Source organism: Megascapheus bottae, chromosome 33 (genome assembly GCF_031878675.1).
Source record: "Megascapheus bottae isolate mThoBot1 chromosome 33, mThoBot2.hap1, whole genome shotgun sequence".
Lineage (NCBI taxonomy): Eukaryota > Metazoa > Chordata > Mammalia > Rodentia > Geomyidae > Megascapheus > Megascapheus bottae.
In genome coordinates, this window is record NC_143541.1 from 7,133,821 (window position 1) to 7,156,883 (window position 23,063).

General features: G+C 53.0%; 2 protein-coding genes across 4 annotated transcripts; one reads left to right on the forward strand and one right to left on the reverse strand.

Moving 5' to 3' along the window:
• Positions 1 to 625: 625 nt before the first annotated feature.
• Positions 626 to 6,740, reverse strand: Mkrn2os (MKRN2 opposite strand). The gene is made up of 4 exons (XM_090323993.1): positions 6,485 to 6,740; positions 3,416 to 3,465; positions 1,628 to 1,790; positions 626 to 850 (listed from the first exon to the last, which is right to left on the reverse strand). Exons 1-4 carry the CDS (start codon positions 6,700 to 6,702, stop codon positions 634 to 636), a joined length of 648 nt encoding a protein of 215 aa, XP_090180119.1. The 5' UTR covers positions 6,703 to 6,740; the 3' UTR covers positions 626 to 633.
• Mkrn2 (makorin ring finger protein 2) lies at positions 728 to 23,004 on the forward strand. Of its 3 annotated transcripts, none has more exons than XM_090323991.1 (8): positions 728 to 808; positions 14,209 to 14,337; positions 15,456 to 15,637; positions 16,575 to 16,879; positions 17,868 to 18,082; positions 18,928 to 19,038; positions 21,590 to 21,734; positions 21,820 to 23,004. In XM_090323991.1, exons 2-8 carry the CDS (start codon positions 14,216 to 14,218, stop codon positions 21,955 to 21,957), a joined length of 1,218 nt encoding a protein of 405 aa, XP_090180117.1. In that variant the 5' UTR covers positions 728 to 808; positions 14,209 to 14,215; the 3' UTR covers positions 21,958 to 23,004. The 3 variants fall into 3 exon arrangements, with proteins under 3 accessions (XP_090180117.1, XP_090180115.1, XP_090180118.1); XM_090323989.1 differs by lacking the exon at positions 728 to 808 and adding an exon at positions 7,887 to 8,017; XM_090323992.1 differs by lacking the exon at positions 728 to 808 and adding an exon at positions 12,720 to 12,823.
• Positions 23,005 to 23,063: the final 59 nt, after the last annotated feature.

Below are 23,063 nucleotides of genomic sequence, written 5' to 3' on the forward strand. Positions count from 1 at the left end.
AGTACCTACATTCTAAGAAACTTGTTAAACATCACCTCAGTTCCTCAGTTCCTGGTCCACGGTCCCCTTCCTCCTCCTGAAGCCTGGAGAGGAAAAATTCAGCCTCCTCCTCCTCCTTCCTGAATTGAGCCCTGTGATAGGAAGTGTGCTGGGACTTGAACCCCAATCCTCCTCCCCTGCATCTCTTCCCCCTCCTCCAGCCCCCACCTCAGACTCCACCAACTGGGACCTGATTGGTTCAAAGTAACTGATAAGGAGCAACAAAACAGAGCTGCCACTTTATGCTCTAACAGACTGTCAGCTTGAGAGCCCCATGCTTCTAACATAGTTGTAACGCCTGTTCTTTTTTAAGGGCAGCCCATTTTTTTTTTTATAGTTTTATTTATTGTTTGCTCACAGTAACACTGGGGATCAAGTGCAGGCCTCACACACACTGGGCCACAACATCAGCCTGAAACTTGTACTCGTTCTGTGAGTCCTTACGCTTAAAGGAACATGGAACATGTGCTCAGCCACAGTGCAGTGTACTCATGTCCCCGGCAGTGGTGAGGGGCAGGGACGCTGTGAGGCACTCCCCTCTCACAATAGGCACGGGCACACGCACGTGGACACAGACGCGCCCATAGGACTTCCTCAGGAACGGCTCGTCTCGGGCTGGCTGACGGCATGGAAGCCACGCTCCTCGACGGCCCGGTAAAGCGTGATGTATCTGGACGCCAGCCTCGTCCTGGGGACCACGTACTTCTCCGTGAACTCGCCCTTGTCCAGTGGTGCTTTGCCCTCGGTGCTCAGAACGCAGTTGATGAAGGTGAGAGCGTAGCTGTAGCAGTTGTGGCGGTCTTCTTCGTACCTTCGGGAGAGGCCACAGGCAAGAGAAGACCTGCTTTTATTTGTTTTTGTGAGTCAGGGTCTCACTGTGTTCCCAGGCTGGACTTGAGCTCTGGGCTGGGTGATCCTCGGGCCTCCGCCTCTGCCTGCTTGGTTGAGAGGTTTCACCACGGTGCCTGGGCCTGAGAAGGCAGAGCGCTGCCCCTGAGCTTTTTTGCTCAAGGCTAGCGTTCTACCCCTGGAGCCACAGCCCCACTGTTAGCTGTCGAGTGGTCAGTTGGCGATAAGAAGCTCACACTGGAGTTCCCGCCCAGGCCGCCTTCCACCTGCCACCCTCACATCTCAGCCTCCCGGGCAGCGAGGATGATAAGCATGAACCACCAGTGTCTGGCTGGCTGAGCTTCAAAGCTGCTTGAATTCCAAGGCTAAGTCAGGAGGATCATGAGTTTGAGGCTAGCCTAGGCCACATAGTTGACACTGTACTTCCATTTTTAAATCAGGACAGAAGAGAGGGAGAAAGGGGAGAGAAAAGCCCAGGAACAGCTGAGAGGCTGTGGAAGTATTTTGAGGGTTTCTGGGGGCCTAAGTAGCCCCCTGGGGTATGAAGCAGAAGAGACTGAGGGTTGGGGCCTAGGGACCCAAAGGCAATGGCTGCAGCATCCCTGGGAAGCCTCTGCAGAACGCCTCATGTCACGTAACCCAGTCCTCCCCACCTAGCGGGACGGGGGCCACCCGAGCACACCCGACCCACGTGGTGACAGGCGAGTGCCAGGAGGGAGTGGTCCCTGCAGGCTCCTACCTGTGGGGCAGCCAGGCCCCTGTGGCAGAGAAGTCCTCCAGGTACTTGTCCCACTGGTCCATCAGTGCAAACAGGCCGGGCTGCAGCAGGGGAATGCTCAGGCTCTGCTCCCAGCCGGCCTGGTCCCGCTGGACACCCAGCGCCGTGTAATGATACACGACCCCTGCGGACGCAAAGCCAGGTCAGGGGGCCGCACACTGGGCGGCCCACATGCTCTATAAGCTAGTCTTTCCCCAGGTCACAGCTGCTTTCCACCGGCAGGCCAGTGGGCCGAGCTGTCTGCCCTCTGCTGCTTGGAGCTGACTGAGAGTCGCTTGAGTTCAGGACCAGCCTGGGCATATAGAGCTCATCTTGGAGAGAAAAGGTTGTGTACATTGGACTGTAACTGCAGCTCAGTGCCAGTTCTAAAAGTCTTAGTTGTGCCGGGAGTTTGGCCTAGTAGTAGAGTGCTTACCTAACATGCACGAAGACCCGGGTTCAATTCCTCGGTACTACATACATAGAAAAAAGCCAAAAGTGGTGCTGAGCCAGGAAGTCAGGGCTGTTCCCAGCTCAGGCTACAGCGGCCTGCAGGGGGGCGCCATCTGGGCCTTCTGTGGGAAGAATGAAACACTCAGAGCTAAATCTGCTGCCAAAGGAACATTTTGTGTAAGCTGCATCTGCTCTGTGCGTGTGTGTACATAAGCATGTGTGCATGCTACAAAAGCACTCTACCACTGTTACACTCCAGCCTATGGTGGAGGTTGTTGGGGGTTTTATTGTTGGTTTTTGCTAGTCCTGGGGCTTGAACTCAGGACCTGAGCACTGTCTTGGGCTTTCTCAAGGCTAGAGCTCTAGCACTTGAGCCACAGCACCACTTCCAGTTTTTTCCAGCTTTTTCTATGTGTGTGGTACCGAGGAATCGAACCCGGGTCTTTGTGCATGCTAGGCAAGCACTTTACCACTAGGCCACACTCCCGGCCCCTGTTTTTCTTTTTTTGTTTTTAAACTCCTGTAGGATTTGGGGAGGAGGGAGAGGTGCACCAGTACTGGGACTTGAACTGCGCCTGAGAGCTCTCCCTTAGCCTTTTCACTCACGGCTGTGCTCTACCATGTGAGCCCCAGTTCCACTTCCAGCTTTCTGGTAGTTAAGAAGAGATAGGAGTCTCACAGGCTTCGCTACCCAAGCCAACTTCAAACCATAATCCTTAGACCTCAGCCCCCTCAGTAGCAAGGGTTACAGTAGTAAGTCACCAGTGCCTCCTCCCCTCCCCTTGTTTTATTTATGCAGTGCCTACCACATGGGACCCCAGTGGCAGTGGGTGTGAGTTGGGTATTTGGGGACCCAAAATCAAATCCCAATTCTGGGTCTGACACAAAAACTGAGATCTTTGGGGAATTCAGCCTCTCTGAATGTGTTTCTTCCTCTTATTAATCCAGTAGAGCCCTGGGCTGGTGGCTCATGCCTATAATCCTAGCAACTCAGGAGGGTGAGATCTGAGAATAACGCTTCAAAGCCAGTCCAGACAGGAAAGTCCTTGAGACTCTTATCTCCAGTTAACCACCAGAAAACTGGAAATGGAACTGTGGCAGAGCGCTAGCAGCCTTAGGCCAGAAAAGCTCAGGGATAAATGCCCAGACCCTGAGTTCAAGCCCCATGACAAAAGACAGGAACAGTGTGCAGAGTGAGTAGTGACTTGCTGGGAAGCCAGGTGATCTGTGTCGGAGGCTGACGGTCCTTGTCTAGAAGTGCCCCCCTCCCAGCCCCTGGGGACTGATGAGCTACTGCAGGTGTGAGGGACTGCTCACCTTTTGTGTTGGTTATTCCAACGTGAAGATCAGACCTCCCGTCGTACTCCCTGAAAGAAAGGGGCGTGGTCATCACAAGTGTTCCTGGAGATGGGGGGCCCTCACAGGGTTGCTCAGGCTGGTCTAGAACTCCTGGGCACACACATGCCTCCCACCTCACCCTTCTGAGCAGCTGGGACTGCAGGTGGGCACCACTGTGCCAGCGATTGAGTGTTGCTTTTCTGGTTTCTGTGTTAGGCCTACTGCGTCCTCTCCAAAAAAGAAAGAAACGTTGGCTATCAGAGCTGGGATTTTGAGGAGTAGCTGGCCAGAGTTCTGGGTGGTGTCCGGTGACATATGACGCGTGGAGTGCCCCGGGCCACAGGCCAGGCAGAACCTCCCGCTTTCCCAGGATGGGGTCGGGGCAAAGCCATTTAGGGTAATAGCCCCCTGGTTCTTTTTGGTGGTGGTGGTGTTGGTAGTATGTTTTTTTCTTGGTCCTGGGGCTTGAACTCAGGGCCTGGTCCTGTCCCCGAGCTTTTTCACTCAAGGTTAGTGCTCTACCACTTTGAGCCACAGCTCTGCTTTGGTTTTCTGGTGGTTAGTTGGAGGTGAGAGTCTCACAAACTTTCCTGCCTGGGCTGGCTTTGAACTTCAGCCCTTAGATCTCGGACTCCTCAGTACTCAGTAGCTAGGATTACAGGATTACAGATAAGAGCCACCAGACACCTAGCTTTTTCATCCCTTTTTTTTTTTTTTTTTTTTTTTTTTTTGCCAGTCCCGGGCTTGAGCTCAGGGCCTGAGCACTGTCCTTGGACTTTCTCAAGGCTAGAGCTCTACCACTTGAGCCTCAGCACCACTTCCGGCCTTTTCTATGTATGTGGTACCAAGGAATCAAACCCGGGTCTTCTTGCACGCTAGGCAAGCACTTTAACCACTAGGCCAAACTCCTGGTCTTGCCTTTAAATTTTACTTTTGCAAGTCCAGAAGAGACTTTCTTGATGCTTTAATTGGAAATGTATTCAATCTGTATATTAAAAAGCAGGGGGGAGTGGAGCTCAGAGGCAGAGTACTTCTCTGAGCATGTGCAGCCTGCATGCAGCATGCAGCATATGCATCCCTAGCACGGGGTGGGGGGGGAATATTTTTTTTCCCAGTCCTGGGGCTTTGAACTCAGGGTCTGGGCACTGTCCTTGGACACTTTGCTCAGAGCGCTAGCCTTGAGCCACAGGGCCACTTCCAGCTTTCTCTGTGTATGTGGTACCGAGGAATCGAATCCAGTGCTTTCTGCATGCTAGGCGAGTACTCTACCACTAGGCCAAACTCCAGGTTCTGAAAAAAAAATTGTTTTTAAAAAACCAGTCTGAGGGGCTGGGAGTTTGGCCTAGTGGTAGAGTGCTTGCCTAGCATGGACAAAGGCCCAGGTTCGATTCCTCAGTACCACATACATAGAAAAAAGCTAGAAGTGGTGTTGTGGCTCAAGTGGTAGAGCTCTAGCCTTGAGAAAAGTCCAAAGACAGGGCTCAGGCCCTGAGTTCAAGCCCCACAACTGGCAAAAAAAAAAGCCCAATCTGAATTCCCATGATGTGTGCTATTATTTCATGTTTATCGAGCACAGGCCCCAGTCTTGTTCTGCGTGACAGCCGAACATTTCGCACACACAGCTACCCAGGAAGGGTTTATCAAAGGAACCAAATGAAATCAACTCTGAATTTTGTCTGTTCAAAGCTTTTGGCATCCGGCTAGTTAATGACGCAGAATTAGCCCGAACCTCCAAACCAACGGCGGGGGTCCCCCAGGGTCCTGGTTGGTTAGAAGTAGAGGCCAGGCAGGCCCTGGAGTTCTGGTCTGAAGTGAGGGAGGAGGGGTGGAGGCAGCGCCTGGTGGGTGAGGAAGCAGCAGGAGGAGTCTGGTGTTGGCTTGTGCCTCTGCCACCAACCAGCGCCAGCCCAGAGCCACCAAGAGCCGGGGAGGGGCCTGGCTGCTTCGTGGAAGAAGCTGGAGAGAATCAGCAGGCCAGGTCTGCCTGTTCATGCCAGATCTGACCTGCGCCTGGCCTGCTGCTGCCTACAGCAGCTGTTTCTCCTTGGGGGCCTGGGTGGTGTGGAACAGCAGCTCCAGTTGTCCCTCTGAGGGGACAGGAGGGGGTGTCAGGGGCCACTGATGATAAAGTCCCCACCCACAGCCCACCACTTGAAAACAGCTTGCACACAGCCCTCGACTCCACAGCCCAAGGGGGACGGCCCCTTCTCGTGAATTCTGAGTTTACCTTCTTTCCTGGAGTCTCACTCTACAGCCCTGGGTGACTCCAGCTCCACGTCCTCCTGGCTCCACCTCAAGAACTGACGCAGTCAAAGCCAGATGATGTCACACACACACACCTGAGACCCAAGTCCTAGCCCTCAGGCTCTTGTCACACAAGCTATGAACTAGCCCAAATAGCTTTCTTTTGTTGTTGTTGTTTCTGAATTCGCTGCTGGGGTATTTACAGGTTAAGACTCTTACCTGTTCTCTTTTCTTAAAATCCCCTGTGCTTGGGTTTGTGTGTCATGCTCATATTCTTGCTTGTGTCACTACGGGAATGTGTGCACACACCCCCTCCTGTCCCTCCTTTTGTCTTTTTGTCTCCTTTGACAAGCTGGGAATGAAACCCGAGGCTCTCCAGCGTGTGACAGGAGTCATCTGCCACTGAGCTCTTGCCCCTGGCTCCACACTGTTTGCTTTGGGGTTTTGCTGTTGCTTTGTTTTTCATTCCTGAGGTTTGAACTCAGTGCTTACTCTAGGCAGTTGCTCTACCACTTAATCCACACTGTCAGCCCTTTTTGCTTTAGTTATTTTTGGATTAGGATCTCCACTTAAGATCAAGCCAACCCAAACTGTGATCCTCCTATTTAGGCTTCCTGCAGAGCTGAGATGGCAGGTGCACCTCCTTCGACATGGCATCTCCAAATGCCCATACATATCAGTACCTTAGGCCTTAACACCGGAGGGACTGCCCAGCAAACCTCACACTGCATAGCACAGAGTAGAAAAAGAGACAGAGCCACAAGGCAAAGCTTGTCCACGTCACCACGACACAAGAAACTGTACCTAAGAAACGTGCCCTGGATTGGTCTGAGGAGGAAGCAGCATTTTTCCCAATGGCCGTTGGAAAGTGGACTGGAGATGCTGATGGGGGCTTCCTCCAGCTTGGCTGAGCCCACGTCCTGCTGGCACAGAGGGCAGCGCTGGGGTACCCTGAAGCTGTAGATGGACGTCTTACAGTGATCAAATTTAATTAGAGGCTTTCCTGTCCCAGTACAGTGCATAGCTTTGGTGTCTGGGGCGTGGGAGACTTCCAGTTCCGGATGGCACAGCCAGCAATGCGCCCTGCGGAGGGTGCAGAGGGTAACCCGAGGAAGGCAAACCAGGTGTGGTTAACCAGTAACCAGCCAGCACACAGGCTGCGTTCTTAAAGAGATAGTCTCATCTACGTTCATTTACCAAGTTGCTTTCTGTATAATTTGAAGTGGATAATAAGTAGCTAGCTTCTATTCATCCTTTAAAACCCTACTTTTGGTTGGTGGTGGTAGTGGTGGTATGTCATATACAAATAGTTTACTTCCAATCTGGATAACTGTGTATTTCGTTTAGTTACTTCCAATCTGGATAACTGTGTATTTCGTTTAGTTACTTCCAATCTGGATAACTGTGTATTTCGTTTAGTTACTTCCAGTCTGGATAACTATTTCATTTAGTTACTTCCAATCTGGATAACTATTTCATTTAGTTACTTCAATCCGGATAACTGTGTATTTCATTTAGTTACTTCAATCCGGATAACTGTGTATTTCATTTAGTTACTTCCAATCTGGATAACTGTGTATTTCATTTAGTTACTTCCAGTCTGGATAACTATTTCATTTAGTTACTTCCAATCTGGATAACTATTTCATTTAGTTACTTCCAATCTGGATAACTGTGTATTTCGTTTAGTTACTTCCAATCTGGATAACTGTGTATTTCATTTGGTTACTTCAATCTGGATAACTGTGTATTTCGTTTAGTTACTTCCAATCTGGATAACTGTGTATTTCGTTTAGTTACTTCCAATCTGGATAACTGTGTATTTCGTTTAGTTACTTCAATCTGGATAACTGTGTATTTCGTTTAGTTACTTCCAATCTGGATAACTGTGTATTCCATTTGGTTACTTGTGCACTTATTTTTGGAGCTAGTGTAGCCTAGTCCAGGCTGGCCGCAAACTTTCCATCCTCCTGTCTCTCCTTCCACGGCCAGTGGATAACTTTTATTTACTGACTTAGCCTAATTGCTGCGCGCGCTTCCCCTTAGGAGGGCGTGGCCCGGGCGTGCGAGGGGCGGGGCCGCGAGAGGCTCCGCCCCCGAGGCGGGGGAAAACGCGCCACCCGGAGCGGCCTCGGCGCCGGAAGCCGCCGGAACCCACACGCCGCCGCCGGGGGCGGAACCGATTGTGACGAGGCGCGGTTTCCGGCCGGCGCGGCAGAGGTGCCGCACGCGTGAGGGCGTCGTGACGCGGCGGCGCGGGTTGGGCCCGGCGGAGGCGGCGGCAGGACGACGGCCCCGCAGCCCGGCCGCCATGAGCACCAAGCAGGTTACTTGCAGGTCAGCGCGCGATGCCGCGGGGCCCGGAGGGCCGGGGCGGGGCGGGCTGAGGCGGGGGGCGTCCGCGGGGCCGCGGGCTCCGCCGTCGTGCGCGGCGCCTCGCCGTCCGGCCGCCGGGGCCCGCGGGCCGGGTGGAGGCCGCGGTGGAGGCCCCGTCCCGGAGGGGCGGGGCGGGCGTGATCGGGAGCGCGCCGGTCCCCGGATGAGCCGCGTCCTGCTGGCGTGGGGCGATCGCGGACCGGGAAACCCGGCTTGGCACGGGTGGACGTTTCCTCCTCCGCTCGGCGCCCGGGCTGCTCCGATCTCACCGCCCCCCTCCCGAGTACCCGGTGCCTGCCTTGTTCTGCCAGCCCTGGGGCTGGGCGCAGAGCCGGTCCTCCGTCCCCGAGCCTCTCTGTGCTCCAGGCCACGGCCCCGCCTGCGGCACGGGACTACCACTAGGCCAAACTCCCGGCCTAACATGACAGATCTTGTGTGTTGCGTTGGCTCCTGTTCCCCTAGAATCTGTCTCCTGCATATTAAAAGATTACCAAGGGCCGGGAGTTTGGCCTAGTGGTTAAAGTGCTTGCCTAGCATGCATGAAGACCCGGGTTCAATTCCTCGGTACCACATACATAGAAAAAAGCCAGAAGTGGTGCTGAGGCTCAAGTGGTAGAGCTCTAGCCTTGAGAAAGTCCAAGTGCTCAGGCCCTGAGCTCAAGCCCAGGACTGGCAAAAAAAAAAAAATTATCAAATCCAAAAACACTTGCAGATTGAATTTCTCAAAAGATGGTTTGTCCCAAGCATTTTAAAGCTACTCAGCCTGTACAAATTGTATTTTAATTGGTTTTTAGTAAGATTTGTATGAGAAATATTTCTAAGAAACAGTGGTATAGTTTGGTTATATAACAAATGCTTTTACAGTTTGTGTTTTCCTCTTTTCGTTAAGAGTCCATGATGGAGGAGTGACTTGTATAAAAAGTCGTGTTAGCATTAGATATTAAGGGTAACTGAGTTTCCTGACAAGACCCCGGCAGCTTATCTTAAGCAGTTACCAGAAGGTTGCCGTGGGTGTCCACGAGGGTATTTAACACTAGGCATTAGGTACTAGGAAGTCTTTGTAAAGGTGTGTGTACAGGGGAGTTTTCACTTTTCCTTTCTAGTTTCATCTGTCGGAGCAAGGGCGTCACTGTGCCCTGTAAAAGAAATGCTGGCTATCTAGGGAAACCTCCCATTCTTCTCTTCATTGAATTCTGCCATTTCCATACCTACCCAAAAGGGTGTCCACAAAAGTGGCTGCTTGTATAATGCTTTGTAATTGAATCCCCGTGCGGGGAGATGTTAGGCTTTGCTAGTTTTGTGGCTTAGTGCAGGAGCCAGAACTTAAACCAAAATCACCTTGATGTTTTTCCTTTTGTTCCTAGAGATAGCCTGATCTGAAAGCTTTTTTTCTGTTTTCCAAAGTAGGGGTCCTGCAAGATGTTGCTACTTACAAAGAGAGGGAGGGATGTTGGGAAGGAATGCTTCTATTTACCTGCTCTGTTTGCTGGGCTCGCCTTGTGCGTGCGCTGTCAAGTGCACAGGTATGCACGGAGCCTCAGCCCTGGAAGCTTCCAGCAGCAGAAGCTGAGCCCCAGTACACCAGTGCACATAGACTCTGCCCAATCGAACTTGGAGTGCTGTCTGTCGCAGGACTTCCCAGAGCTCATGGCATGCTCGTATGAAAGGACAGCACCCGTGCATGCACACAGACAGGAAGGGTGTGAAGGAGTCAGGCCTCTCGAGAAATTAAAACAACTGCAAGTGTCTAATAGGGGAAACACTCACACCAAGAGCACAAGTTCATGTTTATGGTAGAAAAGCATTTCTTGGGGGCTGGGAGCGTGGCCTAGTGGTAGAGTACTCACCTAGTATGCATGAAGCCCTGGGTTCGATTCCCCGGAACCACATGCTCAGAAAAAGCCGGAAGTGGCGCTGTGGCTCAAGTGGCCGAGTGCTAGCCTTGAGCAAAAAGTGTCCAAGAATAGTGCCCAGGCCCTGAGTTCATGCCACTCTGCAAAGCCTTATCTGTAGACAGTGATAGTTTACAGGAAACACTCAGTGGGTCTAGATAGAAGCTCAGCTGGTGCCCAGGCTCACCCCTGCAATCCTAGCTGGTCGGGAGGCTGAGGTCTGAGTACCACCCCGAGGACGGAAGTCCCAGAGACTCTTATCTCCAGTGAACCTCCAGAAAACTTGAAGTAGCGCTGAGGCTCAAAGTGGTGGAGAGCTAGCCTTGAACCAAAGAGCTCAGGGACAGCGCCCAGGCCCAGCGTTCAAGCCCTATGACCAGCAAAAACCCCCAGAAGCTCAGCTGTCTTGGTTTTCCTCGGGTTGCAGAATGCTGTGGAGGTTTGCGTTCCATGGTGGTGGGTGGCAGGTACTTGCTTGAATAGCAGCAGAGCAGTATCCGTTTGCTTCCGTGTTGACATGTATTCGGGGACTCCCACATGTTTGCTTGTCATCCACCACGCCCGTGGTGACAGGCACTGCGTGCACACAGCACTGAAGTGGCGAGAGTCAGTCAGCGCCCCATCCTCCATGGACGCTCCAGGCTGCAGAATTGCAGACTTCGCTGCTGGTTGCCCCTGGCTCTGTCAGGTCTGCTCTCAGACCTCTGGTAGGACTCTTGCTGTAGCGTCCCTCCACGTGTACAGAGGTTCCCTTCACCTCCTGTCTGAGGACCTAGACGGCAGCCTGGTGATCCTGGAGCCTTTGAAGCTGAGATGAGCAGTTGCCAGCTGGGACACTGCCAGGATTTCCTCACTAAAACGAAGGCAGACTGCCCCCACGTGTGGGCTGGTTTACAAGATCGAGAGCACAGCACACTGTCTTAGAGCTTCGCCTTTTCTGAGCAGTTGAGCAGGTGGATTCCAGAAACTGCTGTTGTCTGACACTGAGCCACACTTTAATGGTTTCAAATGGGGAAACTGAGGGCTGGAAATCTAAGTCATTTACACAAGGCCACATAGGGAGCAGTCTAACATCCTCATCTGCCCCTGACCACCACTCAACACTCTTGCCTTGTGATGGGCGGGCCAACCCAGCCCCCCCTAACCTGTTCCCTTCCTCCTGCATGCATCTGATGCCTGGGGTTGTCCCCGAGCTCTTCAGCTCACGGCTACCACCCCACCCCTCGAGCCATAGCACCACTGCTGGCTTCCTAGTGGTTAATTGAGACCTTAGTGCATGGGCTGGCTTTGAACAGCAGTCCTCAGATCTCAGCCTCCTGAGTAGCTAGGATTACAGGCGTGAGCCACTGCACCCGGCCAGATTGGTCTTTTTTTTTTTTTTTTCAGATTTGTCTTTTTTGACTGGCTTGTTTCACGTAGTGTAATGTCCTTAAAGTAGCTTGTGTCCAAATTCCCTTCTTTTTTTGCCAGTCCTGGGCTTGAGCTCAGGCCTGAGCACTGTCCTTGGACTTTCTCAAGGCTAGAGCTCTACCACTGGAGCCTCAGCACCACTTCTGGCTTTTTTTTTTTTTCCTATGTATGTGGTATCGAGGAATGGAACCTGGGTCTTCGGGCATGCAAGGCAAGCACTCTACCACTAGGCCACACTCCCCGAATTCCCCCCTTAAGGATGAGTGCCACGGCTGTATGTGTGTGGGTAAGCCATCCATCTGCCGATGGCTGCTGTAAGGACACTGCTGTGGACGTGTGTGTATAAATATTGTCTGGAACCCTGCTTTCACTACTTTGTATACCCAGAAGTGGAGTTTCTGGATCATGTGCTGTATCTAGCTTGTTTTTGTTTTGTGATTGTGTGTGTGTGTGTGTGTGTTTGCTGGTCCTGAGGCTTGAGGGCATTCACTGTCCCTGAGCTTTTATGTTTAAGGCTAGCGCGTTTCCACTTGAGCCATAGTTTCACTTGCAGCTTTTTTGGTAGCTAACTACAGACTTTGCTACCCAGGTGACTTTGCCCCTCAATCCTCACCATTCAGCTCCTGAGATCTGCCAGGAGCACCTGGCTACGTCTAGTTGTGTTGTTTTGAGGACCTGCCCACGGCTTTCCATCATGACTGTACTGTTTTACTGTGAATCTGCTACCACCCTTGAGCCAAGCCCCACTTCCCGTTTTCTAGAGGGTAACTGGAGATAAGAGGCTCTGGATTCAGTCCTCCGTTGTAGGACATTTGGGCTGTTCCCACGCCTTGGCTTTAGGAGGCAGAAATTAGATGGATCCTGTTTTTTGATCAGTCTCCTGCTCTTTTTCTTTTGATTGGAGAAGGGGAGTCTGGTGGTTAACTGGAGATAAGAGTCTCACGGATTTCCATGTCTGGGCTGGTTTTGGACCATGATCCTCAGGTCTCGGCCTCCTCAATAACTAGGATTACAACCCTGAGCCACCGCTTCCGGCTTTCCTGACATTTTCTTGATTGCCTGTGTTTTGTTTCTGATTCCTGTGCTTACTAGTGTGGTAGTGATTTTTGTCTAATGCCTTTCCTTGGTTTTAACTGTTTTCTTCAGACTGTGTTCTTCCTTTACTGCTCTCTGTAATGTGTTTGTCCTTGCTGCGTGTGGCCCAGGCCAGCCCCAGCCAAATATATCTCCAGGCAGTGCTCTGGTCCGGCCCAACTCGCCTCTCTCCCGCCCTACTTCTCTCAAGGACCAGCTTGTAATGCCATTACATGTTATCTCAGAGCAGTGCTTTGACATTCCTTCTGTTTCTCCATCTCACTGGGGCACATTCTCACATGATGGCTCACGGTCGTAGGAGTCACTCTCAAATCCATCACCACGAGGACCTGCAAGTGCTGAGATTGTAAACATGTACCCCTGTGCCTGGGTATGTGTGTATGTGTGTGTGCATGTGTGTATGTATGTGTGTGTATGAATTGTAATGGACTGGGTGTTAGTGGTGCACTACTGTAATCCTAGCTACTTAGGAGGCGTAGAGTTTGAAGCCATCCCAGACAGGAAAATTCATGAGACTCTCTCCAGCTAGCCAGCAAAGAGCCAGAAGTAAGAATGTGGCTCAAGTAGAAGTGGAAAAGGCCAAATGAAAACACGAAGCCCTGAGTTCAAGCTGCAGTACCAGCACAAAAATGTTTAAAGAACTATAATTATTAGGCCGGGAGTTTGGCCCAGTGGTAGAGTGCTTGCCTAGCATGCATGAAGACCCGGGTTCAATTCCTCGGTACCACACACATAGAAAAAGGCCGGAAATGGTGCTGAGTGTTCAAGCCCTGAGCTCAAGCCCAGGACTGGCAAAAAAAAAAAAAAGAACTATAATTACACATATGTGTAATGCACACATTTATATGCTATATGCAATTGTTTAGCAGTCTTGGGACTCCGGTGCAGGCAGGCTCTCTGTAGCGGAGCCACTTCACAACACTGTTTTTCATTGGCTCTTTTTTAGAATAGGAGTCTTGCGTGCATGCACACGCACTCTGGTCCCAGGAGTGAATCTGGGAGAGCTTTCTGCTCAAAGCTAGTTCTTCACCACTTTTGGATTTTGAGTGGTTTTTGACCATAGGCAACGCATCCACGGCCTTTCCTGCCTAGGGTGGTATTGAACTGTGGTCCTCATTAAGCCCCCTGAGTAGCTGGGATTATAGGCTCACATTAGGCACATGCTATTGTGTGCAGCTTCTCGTGGTGAAGTTTCTTGGCCCTGTTCTGTGTAGACTGGCTTCGAACCATGATCCTTTCCCTCTCAGTTGCCCAGGTGGCTAGGATTGCAGGCAGAGCCTCTGGCACCCAGCTTCCTGTGTGTATTTTGGTGCTGCACTATCTTACGTGATCCTTACACATCCTGATGTGGTAAGTGGCATAGTCTTCACACTAAGAATGAATAAACATGGCAAAGACTCAGGAGATTGGTTTTAAGACTTAGCTTGAGTCCAGGTCTTACAGCCATACAATCATAACCTTTAAAGACTCAGCAATAATGGAAAAACAGCATTTTTCCCCATGAGGAGCCTCCCATTTTTTCCCATTTTACACATCTTACTTCAGGAGGAAATTTCTAGGACCATTAATTTTTAATTCTCCAGGAAAGAAGTCGTTGTGGAGACATCAACCTTCTCTTTTCGAATCAAGGGCAGTGTGTATCTGGAGTGCAGAGCAGCCATGGCGCGTAGCGCGTGCATGGCGTGTGTCAACCAGGCTGAGCTGTGTGCCGGGTCAGGAGCAGGTGAGACCGTGGTGTGTGCTCTTGTCTCCTAGGTACTTCATGCATGGCGTGTGTCGAGAGGGCAGCCAGTGCCTGTTCTCGCATGACCTGGCGAACAGCAAGCCGTCCACCATCTGCAAGTACTACCAGAAAGGCTTCTGCGCCTACGGAGCCCGGTGCAGGCAAGGCTGCGATCCCAAAGGAGTGGAGAATAACTAAGACTTGAGAACTGTGACCTATAATGCTTTAGATCTATTTCACCCTGTCTAATGTCCTGGACACGTTCTCTACCGTCACTTTATCTCCTTCCTGTAATTTTGTTTAACAATGCTTATGTGTCATCCTTTTTTTTTTTCTTTTTCTTTCTGGTACTGGTCCTGGGGCTTGAACTCAGGACCTGGGAGCTGCCCTTGAGCTTTTCTGTTCAATACTAGCATTCTGCCATTTGAGAGTCTCGCGGACTTTCCTGCCCAGGCTCCCTCCCAACCACGCTCCTCAGATCTCAGCCTCTGAGGAGTTAGGATGGCGGGGTGAGCCACCCGTGCCCCCAGTCCTGGGCCTTGAACTTAGCCTGAGCTCTGTCCTTGGACTTTCTCAAGGCTAGAGCTCTACCACTTGAGCCTCAGCACCACTTCCAGCTTTTTTCTATGTATGTGGTACTGAGGAATCGACTCTGGGTCTTTGTGCATGCTAGGCAAGCACTTTAACCACTAGGCCACACTCCCGGCCCCTGCAGCCCTCATTTTAAAAACGATTCTTCATTATGTATTTATGTGCCTTCTGGGTGTTTGGTATAAGTGCGCCTGCAGTGAGCATCAGTGTGTATAAAGTCTCTACAAATCTTGTAACTGGTAAACTGGAATGTGGGCTGGAGCATGGTTCCAGTAATGGATTGCTTGCCTAGCAAGCATTAAGCCCTGAGTTCAAACCCCAGCACCTAGAAAATAAAACAAAGATTAAACAACAACAACAAACACCCTGTCTAGCAGTAGCTTTTGTGAGGGGTGTGTGTGTGTGTGTGTGTGTGTGAACTCGAGCTTGCGTGTGCTAGGTAAACACTCCACGCTAGGATGCCGCCCCCGGCCTGTGCCCGGCCTCTTCTATGGTAGGACTTTTCAACCCAGGCCGGGCTCTTACTTTTGCCAAACGGCTGAGCCCCCTCCTTGCCCTTCCAAAAGCAGGATGCTCAGCCGTCCTCCCAGCCAGACGGCGCTTACAGGGGGCGGGGGCGGGCAGCGCGAGTGGCCAGCACGATGGTGACAGGGGTGTGTGTGTGTGTGTGTGTGTGTGTGTTGTTCAGGTATGATCACACCAGGCCCTCGGCGGTGGCAGCAGGTGGTGCTGTGGGGCCTGTGCCCCAAGCTGGGCCGTCCCCAGGCGCGCACAGCCCTCGCCCTCCAGACCTCGCCACGTCCACCGTGAGGATGCACGTGCACGAGCCGGGGAAGCGGGAGAAGCGGACGCTGGTGCTCAGAGACCGCAGTGAGTGCGCGAGCGCGGCAGCCCCGCCCAGCCCCGGCCTCCTCACCCCACCTCCACCGGGGCGCTGGAGGGGGAGGGGAGGGCCTCCCCGTGGTGGGCCAGGGCTGCGGCCCTGGAAGGAGGCTGCCCGGCGCCTCTTTCCAAACACCAAGAGCTGTTTCCTCACCACAGGGAACTTTCTCTGGCTGCCCGTCGTGAGCCATGGCCCAGGCCATGTGCCAGAGCACAGAGAACAGCCTGGTCTCCTGGGCAGCACAGTGGGTCGGTGTGGCTGGTGTGAAGCAGAGTGTTGTGTTTGTGTTGGCCTGTGAGGCGGGCCCTGATGGCAGCACCCACAGTGCCAGTCCAGGGCCTTGAACTCTGGGCCTGGGTTCTGTCCTTGAGCTTTTCAACTCAACGCTACCACCCTACCCGACCCTGTCCCACCCCACCCCACCCTCTTTGAGCCACAGTACCACTTCCAGTTTTCTGGTGACTAATTAGAGATAAGAGTCTCATCAACTTTATAGTGCCCAGGCTGTCTTTGAACTAAGATCCTCAGATCTCAGCCTCTTGACTAGCTAGTAGACATGAGCTACCATGCCTGGGTCTCTTTTTTTCCTCCCAGTCCTTGGGCTTGAACGCAGGGCCTGGGCTCTGTCCCTGAGCCTCTCTGTGCTCAAGGCTAGCGCTCTGCCACTTGAGCCAGAGCGCCACTGCCGGCTTTTTCCGTATATGTGGTAGTAAGGAATTGAACCCAGGGCTTCGTGCATGCTAGGCAAGCGCTCTACCACTAGGCCACACTCAGGCCCTTACAGTTCCTTTAACTTTCCCCTTTTGGCCTCCTTTTTTGCTAGCTGTTCCCAAGAGTGAATGGCTTAGGTCAGAGCCCATAGGTGGACCTGCTGGGCTTTGGCTGCTGGCTGCCCGGTTCTCATGTGGGTGTGTTTGCGCTAAGATCTCTCTGGCTTGGCTGAAGAAAAGACTTCCCCGAGCACGGCAAGTCACCCAGGCGGCTGCAGTGATGTCCAGACGGTCCCCGAGATGAAGCCTCACTCCTACCTAGATGCCATCAGGAGTGGCCTGGATGACGCGGAGGCCGGCAGCTCGTACGGCAGCGAGCAGCAGCTGTGCCCCTACGCCGCAGCCGGCGAGTGTTGCTTTGGGGACACCTGTGTCTACCTGCATGGGGATGTGTGCGAGATCTGCAGGCTTCGAGTCCTGCACCCCTTGGACCCCGAGCAGAGGAAAGCTCACGAGAAGGTAATGCAGGGGTCGTGCACGGTGTCACCGCTTGCTGCCCTAGCTCCTGTGTCATGTCCACAGCGTATTGACATTTCTCACATCTTTTCCTTATCGTCATTGATTTGGACATTAAAAAATTAATAATTTGGAATAAAGAGAACAAGGAAGAGGCCTTAGGGCCCAGAGGTTGGCCTAGTGGAGTGCTCGCCTAGCATGCAGGAAGACCCAGGTTCGATTCCTCAGAACCACATACCTAGAAAAAAAAAGCCAGAAGTGGTGCTGTGACTCAAATGGTAGGAGCCATAGCCTTGAGAAAATCCAAGGGCAGTGCCCAGGCCCTGAGTTCAAGCCCCATGACCCGTTAAAAAAAAAAAGAAAAACAAGAAGTAGATAGTTCAGAGAACAGATCATAACAGGAGCAAGGTGTGCGTGTGCCTATGCGCGTGTGCAGATTCCCGTGCCTGCCCTCCTCACACATACCTGCTCTCACGGCCTCCTCCTCGCCCAAGCTTCCGCCTCGTGGCTGGGTGGCGGTGGGCCCGACCCCTGCGGAGCTGCCGTCCCAAGGGGCTCTTTTAGCTCCCAAGTCTCCCTAGCCCTGCAGCTCCCCTTGCATGGGCTGCGGTTTGACATGCAGGGAGGGCGTGGAGCGCTCTTCTTCAGCCAGGTGTCTGTCCCCGCGCCTGCCCTGCACCCACTGGATGCTGGCAGAGGAGCCCAGGCGTCTGTGGGCAGAGGCCTGCGCCACCAGCTGGCCCTCCACGCCTGTCACTCTGGCCTGCCATGCTCACAGCGCAGGTTTGCAGCTCCGCCTTTCCGGTAGTGCCGTGTGGCTGAGAAGATGGGACGTCAGCCGCGGCGGACACTGACCCGCGGCTCCCCAGCTCGGCAGCCAGGTCCTGGAGAGCAGGTGGCTGGAGCCTGAGTCCAGGGGCTGTGGCTGCCTCCAGGTCCGCCGACCACACCGCCCAGCCTGGACCCACGGTGTCCTTGTCACCCGCTGCAGATGTGCATGCTGACGTTCGAGCACGAGATGGAGAAGGCCTTTGCGTTCCAGGCGAGTCAGGACAAGGTGTGCAGCATCTGCATGGAGGTGATCCTGGAGAAGGCGTCGGCCTCCGAGCGCAGGTTCGGGATTCTGTCCAACTGCAACCACACCTACTGCCTGTCCTGTATCCGCCAGTGGCGGTGTGCCAAGCAGTTCGAAAACCCCATCATCAAGTGAGTATAGCAGGCCTTGAGCCCACCAGGGCCGGGGGGGGGGGGGGGGAGGGAAGGGGGAGGTCTACGCTGCTTCCTGTCCTGGGTCAGCGTCCATGAGCCAAGTCCTGCCGGACCCATCAGGCGTGGCTGTGCTACCTTTTACATCTTTTGGTTTCTTTTTTTGTGCCAGTCCTGGGGGTCCAAACTGGGCCTGGGCACTGTCCCTGCGCTTCTACGACCCGAGTCACAGTGCCACTCGAGCTCTTTTTAGGTGGTACTGAGGAATCGAACTCAGGGATCCCTGCATGCTAGGCAAGCACTCTCCCACCCAGCCACATTCCCAGTTCAGGATTCCCTGAACTGGTGCTGGGGAGTGCATGCCCTACAGCCTGGGCCCTCACGGCCTGGCCCCTCACAGCCTGGGCCCGCGGCACTTCCTGCTGCAGCCTAGTGCAGTCTCCATTGGCAGTGCAGCCGAGCGAGGCTCTGGCTGTCCGTGTAGTCTGGACACAGTATATAAAGACACTCATGCAGTGTGGCCTTTATCACTTTTTTTCCCCCACACCTGGAGCCTGAACTCAGGACCTGGGCACTGCCCTTAGACACTTCTGCTCAAGGCTAGCACTCTGCCCCTTGAGCCACAGCACCACTTGTGGCTTTTTCTGTGTCTGTGGTAGTAAGGAATTGAACCTAGGGCTTTGTGCGTGCTAGGCAAGTACTAACACTAAGCCCAACTCCCGCCCTAAATCTGGTGGGCGTCCCTGCGGTCTGACTGCAGAGGAGCCGGCCGCATGCTGCTCCAGCAGGGCTCCACACTGGCCAGGAGTGACAGCTCCTCCCCCACGACCTGATTGTTGTTGCAGAGCGTGTCCCGAGTGCCGTGTCATATCGGAGTTTGTTATTCCAAGTGTGTATTGGGTAGAAGACCAGAATAAAAAGAATGAGCTGATCGAAGCTTTCAAACAGGGAATGGGGTAAGTGTCTGCTGCCCGGCTCAGCCGCTCCTCCCGCAGGCCTGAGGTCCGGGCTGCGCTCTGGGATAAGGGACTCCTGCTGAAGGGAGTCGTGGCGCCCCCTAGTGGTCTTGTCGCCGTCGTTGACAGGGCGTGTCCCAGCCTGTTCTAGTGCTTGCCATGGAGCCCCAGAAAGGCTGATGGAAGTCCCTCACACAGCTTTCCTGTGCTGGCACAAACAAGAAGTTGAGGGCCTCAGCAAGGCTAGCATGGAGGGAGAAGAATGAGCATGCTGGGTTTCTGTGCCTCCGGGTGGGGCAGTGAGCCTTGTTGGGATGAGGGATGTTCCAGAACATTCCTGATGGAGGCGAGGAGCCTGGAGGGGTAGACAGGGCTCTGCGTGTTGCATGGGGTTTGGTGAGTGCCGGGCATGGCTCAGATTGTGCCGGCGTGGCCGGGGTGAAGACAGGGTGGCCAGTGGGGCTGGTCCAGGGATCCAGGGCCGCGCCCGGACTGCGCGGGGTCTGCTCGCAGCAGTGCTCACCCACGGAGCAAGGCGGTGTGCAGGGGTTTGTTTGGTTTGTTTTTCTTCACCAACCTTTCGTCTTGGTCAGTTTAATCTTTTAACAATTTCAAACTATCTACAAGGACTCGCGGCTGAACATGTCCATGCTTTGTGGTCCCCCCCACCCATCCTGGGACCTGAACTCAGGGCCTGGGCACTGGCCTTGGATGTCCGGGACCGAGTAGCGCCATGTCTAATAACTTTCTGCTGAGGCTTGTAGTAGGGATAAAACACGTGGATCTCTTTGTCCTGTCCATCTTGTATACTGATAGGCTCCCTCACCCAATATAAGGAGGAGGGATTTAGGGAATAGAGAGAGAGAGAGAGATTTTCCCGCCTTGATGAAGCTGCGTGGCGTCTCTGTTCGTGCTCCGGGGAAGGAAGGCTGAGTGCGGGAGGACAGTGGGTCTCTCCTCTCGAGGCTTGGCCTAGTCGGGGTGTGTTTTTTCCCCATCCCTCCTCCTAGTGGAGAGGGACCAGGGACGAAGGACCCTGACATACTGGCGCCCAGCATGGGGCACGAAAGGGGCACGACTGCGAGTTGAGCCAAGTGAGAGATACATGGAGGAAAGATTGAAAACCCAGAGAAACTGAAAGGCACAAACTAAAAGGAGGGACTGAAAGGCCAGGGAAACCTGAAGGAGAAAATGCAGGCTGAAGTTGCTTATAGGGAAAAAGAGACAGGAAGACGAGGAGAAAGAGAGGGACAAAGATGGTAAACAAGAGAAAGGGAAGCAACTACCTGCAAAAGTCAAAGAAGAAAAACCCCTCATAGACTGAAAAACCAGAGAAACCTGAAAGGAAAATACAAAGAAAAACCCATAAAAAAAGGCAAAAGATAGAAAATAGAGGAAAAGAAAAACCAAAAACTCCTCCCAAAGCTAAGGAGAAAAAAGGCAAAGAAGCTGCAGCTGTGTCAAAGCGGAGAGGCAAACACAGCAGAAGCAGCTAGGTGTTGTGACAGTAAAAGATTTTGGTGATTATTCCCAGATCACCTCCGGAGCGCAGGTTACTTTGGGCACGGTAGGGAGGAATCTCGCGGGAGTCTCTGGCCAGAGCAGTGTAAGGACGAGGATATTTTAGAATAGAACCAAATGGGTTCAGACTGGAACGACCACGAATGTGTGTGTGAAAGGATATTTTAGAATAGAGCCGAGGGGTTCAGATCAGAACAACTTATATTAATTTTGCGAGAGTAGCACGCTAAATAATAAATTCACATTTGAAAAACAAAGGCAATTGGGTAAATCTAAGTCTATATGGGAGTAAACAGTTTAACAACAGGTGAAAAGAACAGAGACGCTTGAAAAAATACTTGAGAGAATTAAGTGGTGGTGATTTAGAAAGCCTGTGCTCGGGTGCAGAATAGTTGAAAACAGGCTAAAGCTTTTTAGGGTCCCTGGCAAAATAGAGACAACGCCCCTGAGTCAGCTTGAAGTTACAGAAAATGGATCTTTGCCCATAACCCCCTTAAAATGAAGGGACCAGTCATTTTTTGAAGGTGAGATAGGAAAAATTAGAGACATGGGAGACAGTTTAAAACAAAAAGAGGGGCCGGGAGTTTGGCCTAGTGGTAGGGTGCTTGCCTAGCATGCACGAAGACCTAGGTTCGATTCCTGGGTACCATATACATAAAAAAGGGCTGGAAGTGGTGCTGAGGCTCAAGTGGCAGAGTGCTAGCCTTGAGAAAGTCCAAGGACAGTGCCCAAGCCCTGAGCTCAAGCCCAGGACTGGCAAAAAAAGGGGGGGGGGGTTGGAAGACATCTAATTCTTCCATTGCTCTGCTATTCCCTATGGCTTGTGTGAGTGCTAAGCTGCCCTGCCCTAGGGCGGGGACAGGGAGTGAGCTTCCGAGCGCCTGGCCTGTGGTCATGTCAGACCTGCTGGACAGGGGAGGGGAAATGCCTACATTGGGGACTTGGGCAGAGCAGGTGGCCAAGCTTCAGGGCTGGGCAGGGCACCCTGGAGAGCACTGCGGAGGGGGACAGCTGTGCCTTGGCTCCTCAGGAGGAAGGCCTGCAAGTACTTCGAGCAAGGGAAGGGGAGCTGCCCCTTCGGAAGCAAGTGCCTCTACCGCCACGCCTACCCCGACGGGCGCCTGGCGGAGCCTGAGAAGCCCCGGAAGCAGCTCAGCTCGGAGGGCACCGTGCGGGTGAGAAGGGTACCCCGGGCTGGGAATGGGGGTCCTGGGGGCGGCTCCCACGGCCTCCGACACCTCCCCCACACTGGCTCTGTAGTTCTTCAATTCTGTCCGGCTGTGGGATTTCATCGAGAACCGGGAGACACAGCAGGCGCCTGCTGCTGACGATGACGCCGTGGCCGAGCTCGGGGACCTCTTCATGCACCTTTCCGGAGTGGAGTCACCAGAAACCTAGTCGGAGTGCTTCCAACTTTGCCACACAAGAGTGCCCAGGGTGCCCGGTGGAGCCCGCAGCAGCGTGGGCTGGGCGCCAGCGGGACAGCGCCTCCCCTGGCCTCGTCCACGCCGCAGCGCAGCCGGAAAGAGCGAAGGGTAAAGTGGCGTGCCTCGTACACAATCGCTATTTTTACAGTTGATGTTAGTTGTACCTCCGGCCCCTCGGGGACCAGCTCACCCTTCCAACTATTTTGATTGCTTTGAAAAGAAACCTGGCTCCTGTCCTTTGTGAGTTTTTCTCGGAAGCAGTAGCCTGCAGCGGTGCGGGAGGATTCCACGTGACCAGAGTCCCGCCGTAAGCACCAGAGGTCAATGAATGCCGCACTTGGTGGCCCACGGCCTCTGGACCCGTTGAGTGAGGACGTCCAGGCTTCCAAATTCCCTCTCATGTCCCTGTGCAGCCACCACCCGTCCTTGCGTGGCCACAGTGAAGTGCAGCCAGGGCCAGCCCCACTCCACGCCTTCCGCTCTTTTCTGTAAAACCTGGCTTCACTCAGATGTTTGAAAACTCCACAGCACCCAAGACAGCTTCTGATCGTGATGTGATTTGAACTGAAGAGTGCAAATAGACTTGCAAGGTACATTTATTCCACACCTTCATTTTATCTATTTTTGTAAAAAGCCAAGTATTTTGTAGAAGTGTGGGTTGCATATGTCTTACCTTGCACAGTGAACTCTGCAGTAAAGGTTTCACGAGGAGCAAGCATGGATGTGAGCTGGACTGACCCCATTTCCAGCCGAAGTTCTGGACCCACCTGCTCCAGAGGGCAGGGAGGAGCTATTCCTTTTGAAGGAGTTAGTAGCCATTAAGCCTAAATTTAATTTATTTTATTAAAATAACATAATTGAGGAATCATCAGATACTGTATCTTGTCGGACGCAATAAAAACAAAGTTAATTAAAACCCAAATCATGAAGAAAACCTGTATTTCCTGGCTTTCTTGTAGACATGTGACTATAGGCAGGGCTGGCCTTGTAGCCCGCCCCATAGGGGCAACTCCTGGAAGACAAATTGGCGTGATGGGAGGCTGCTCCCTGGGGGGAGGGGGGTGGTAGGGGTGGAGG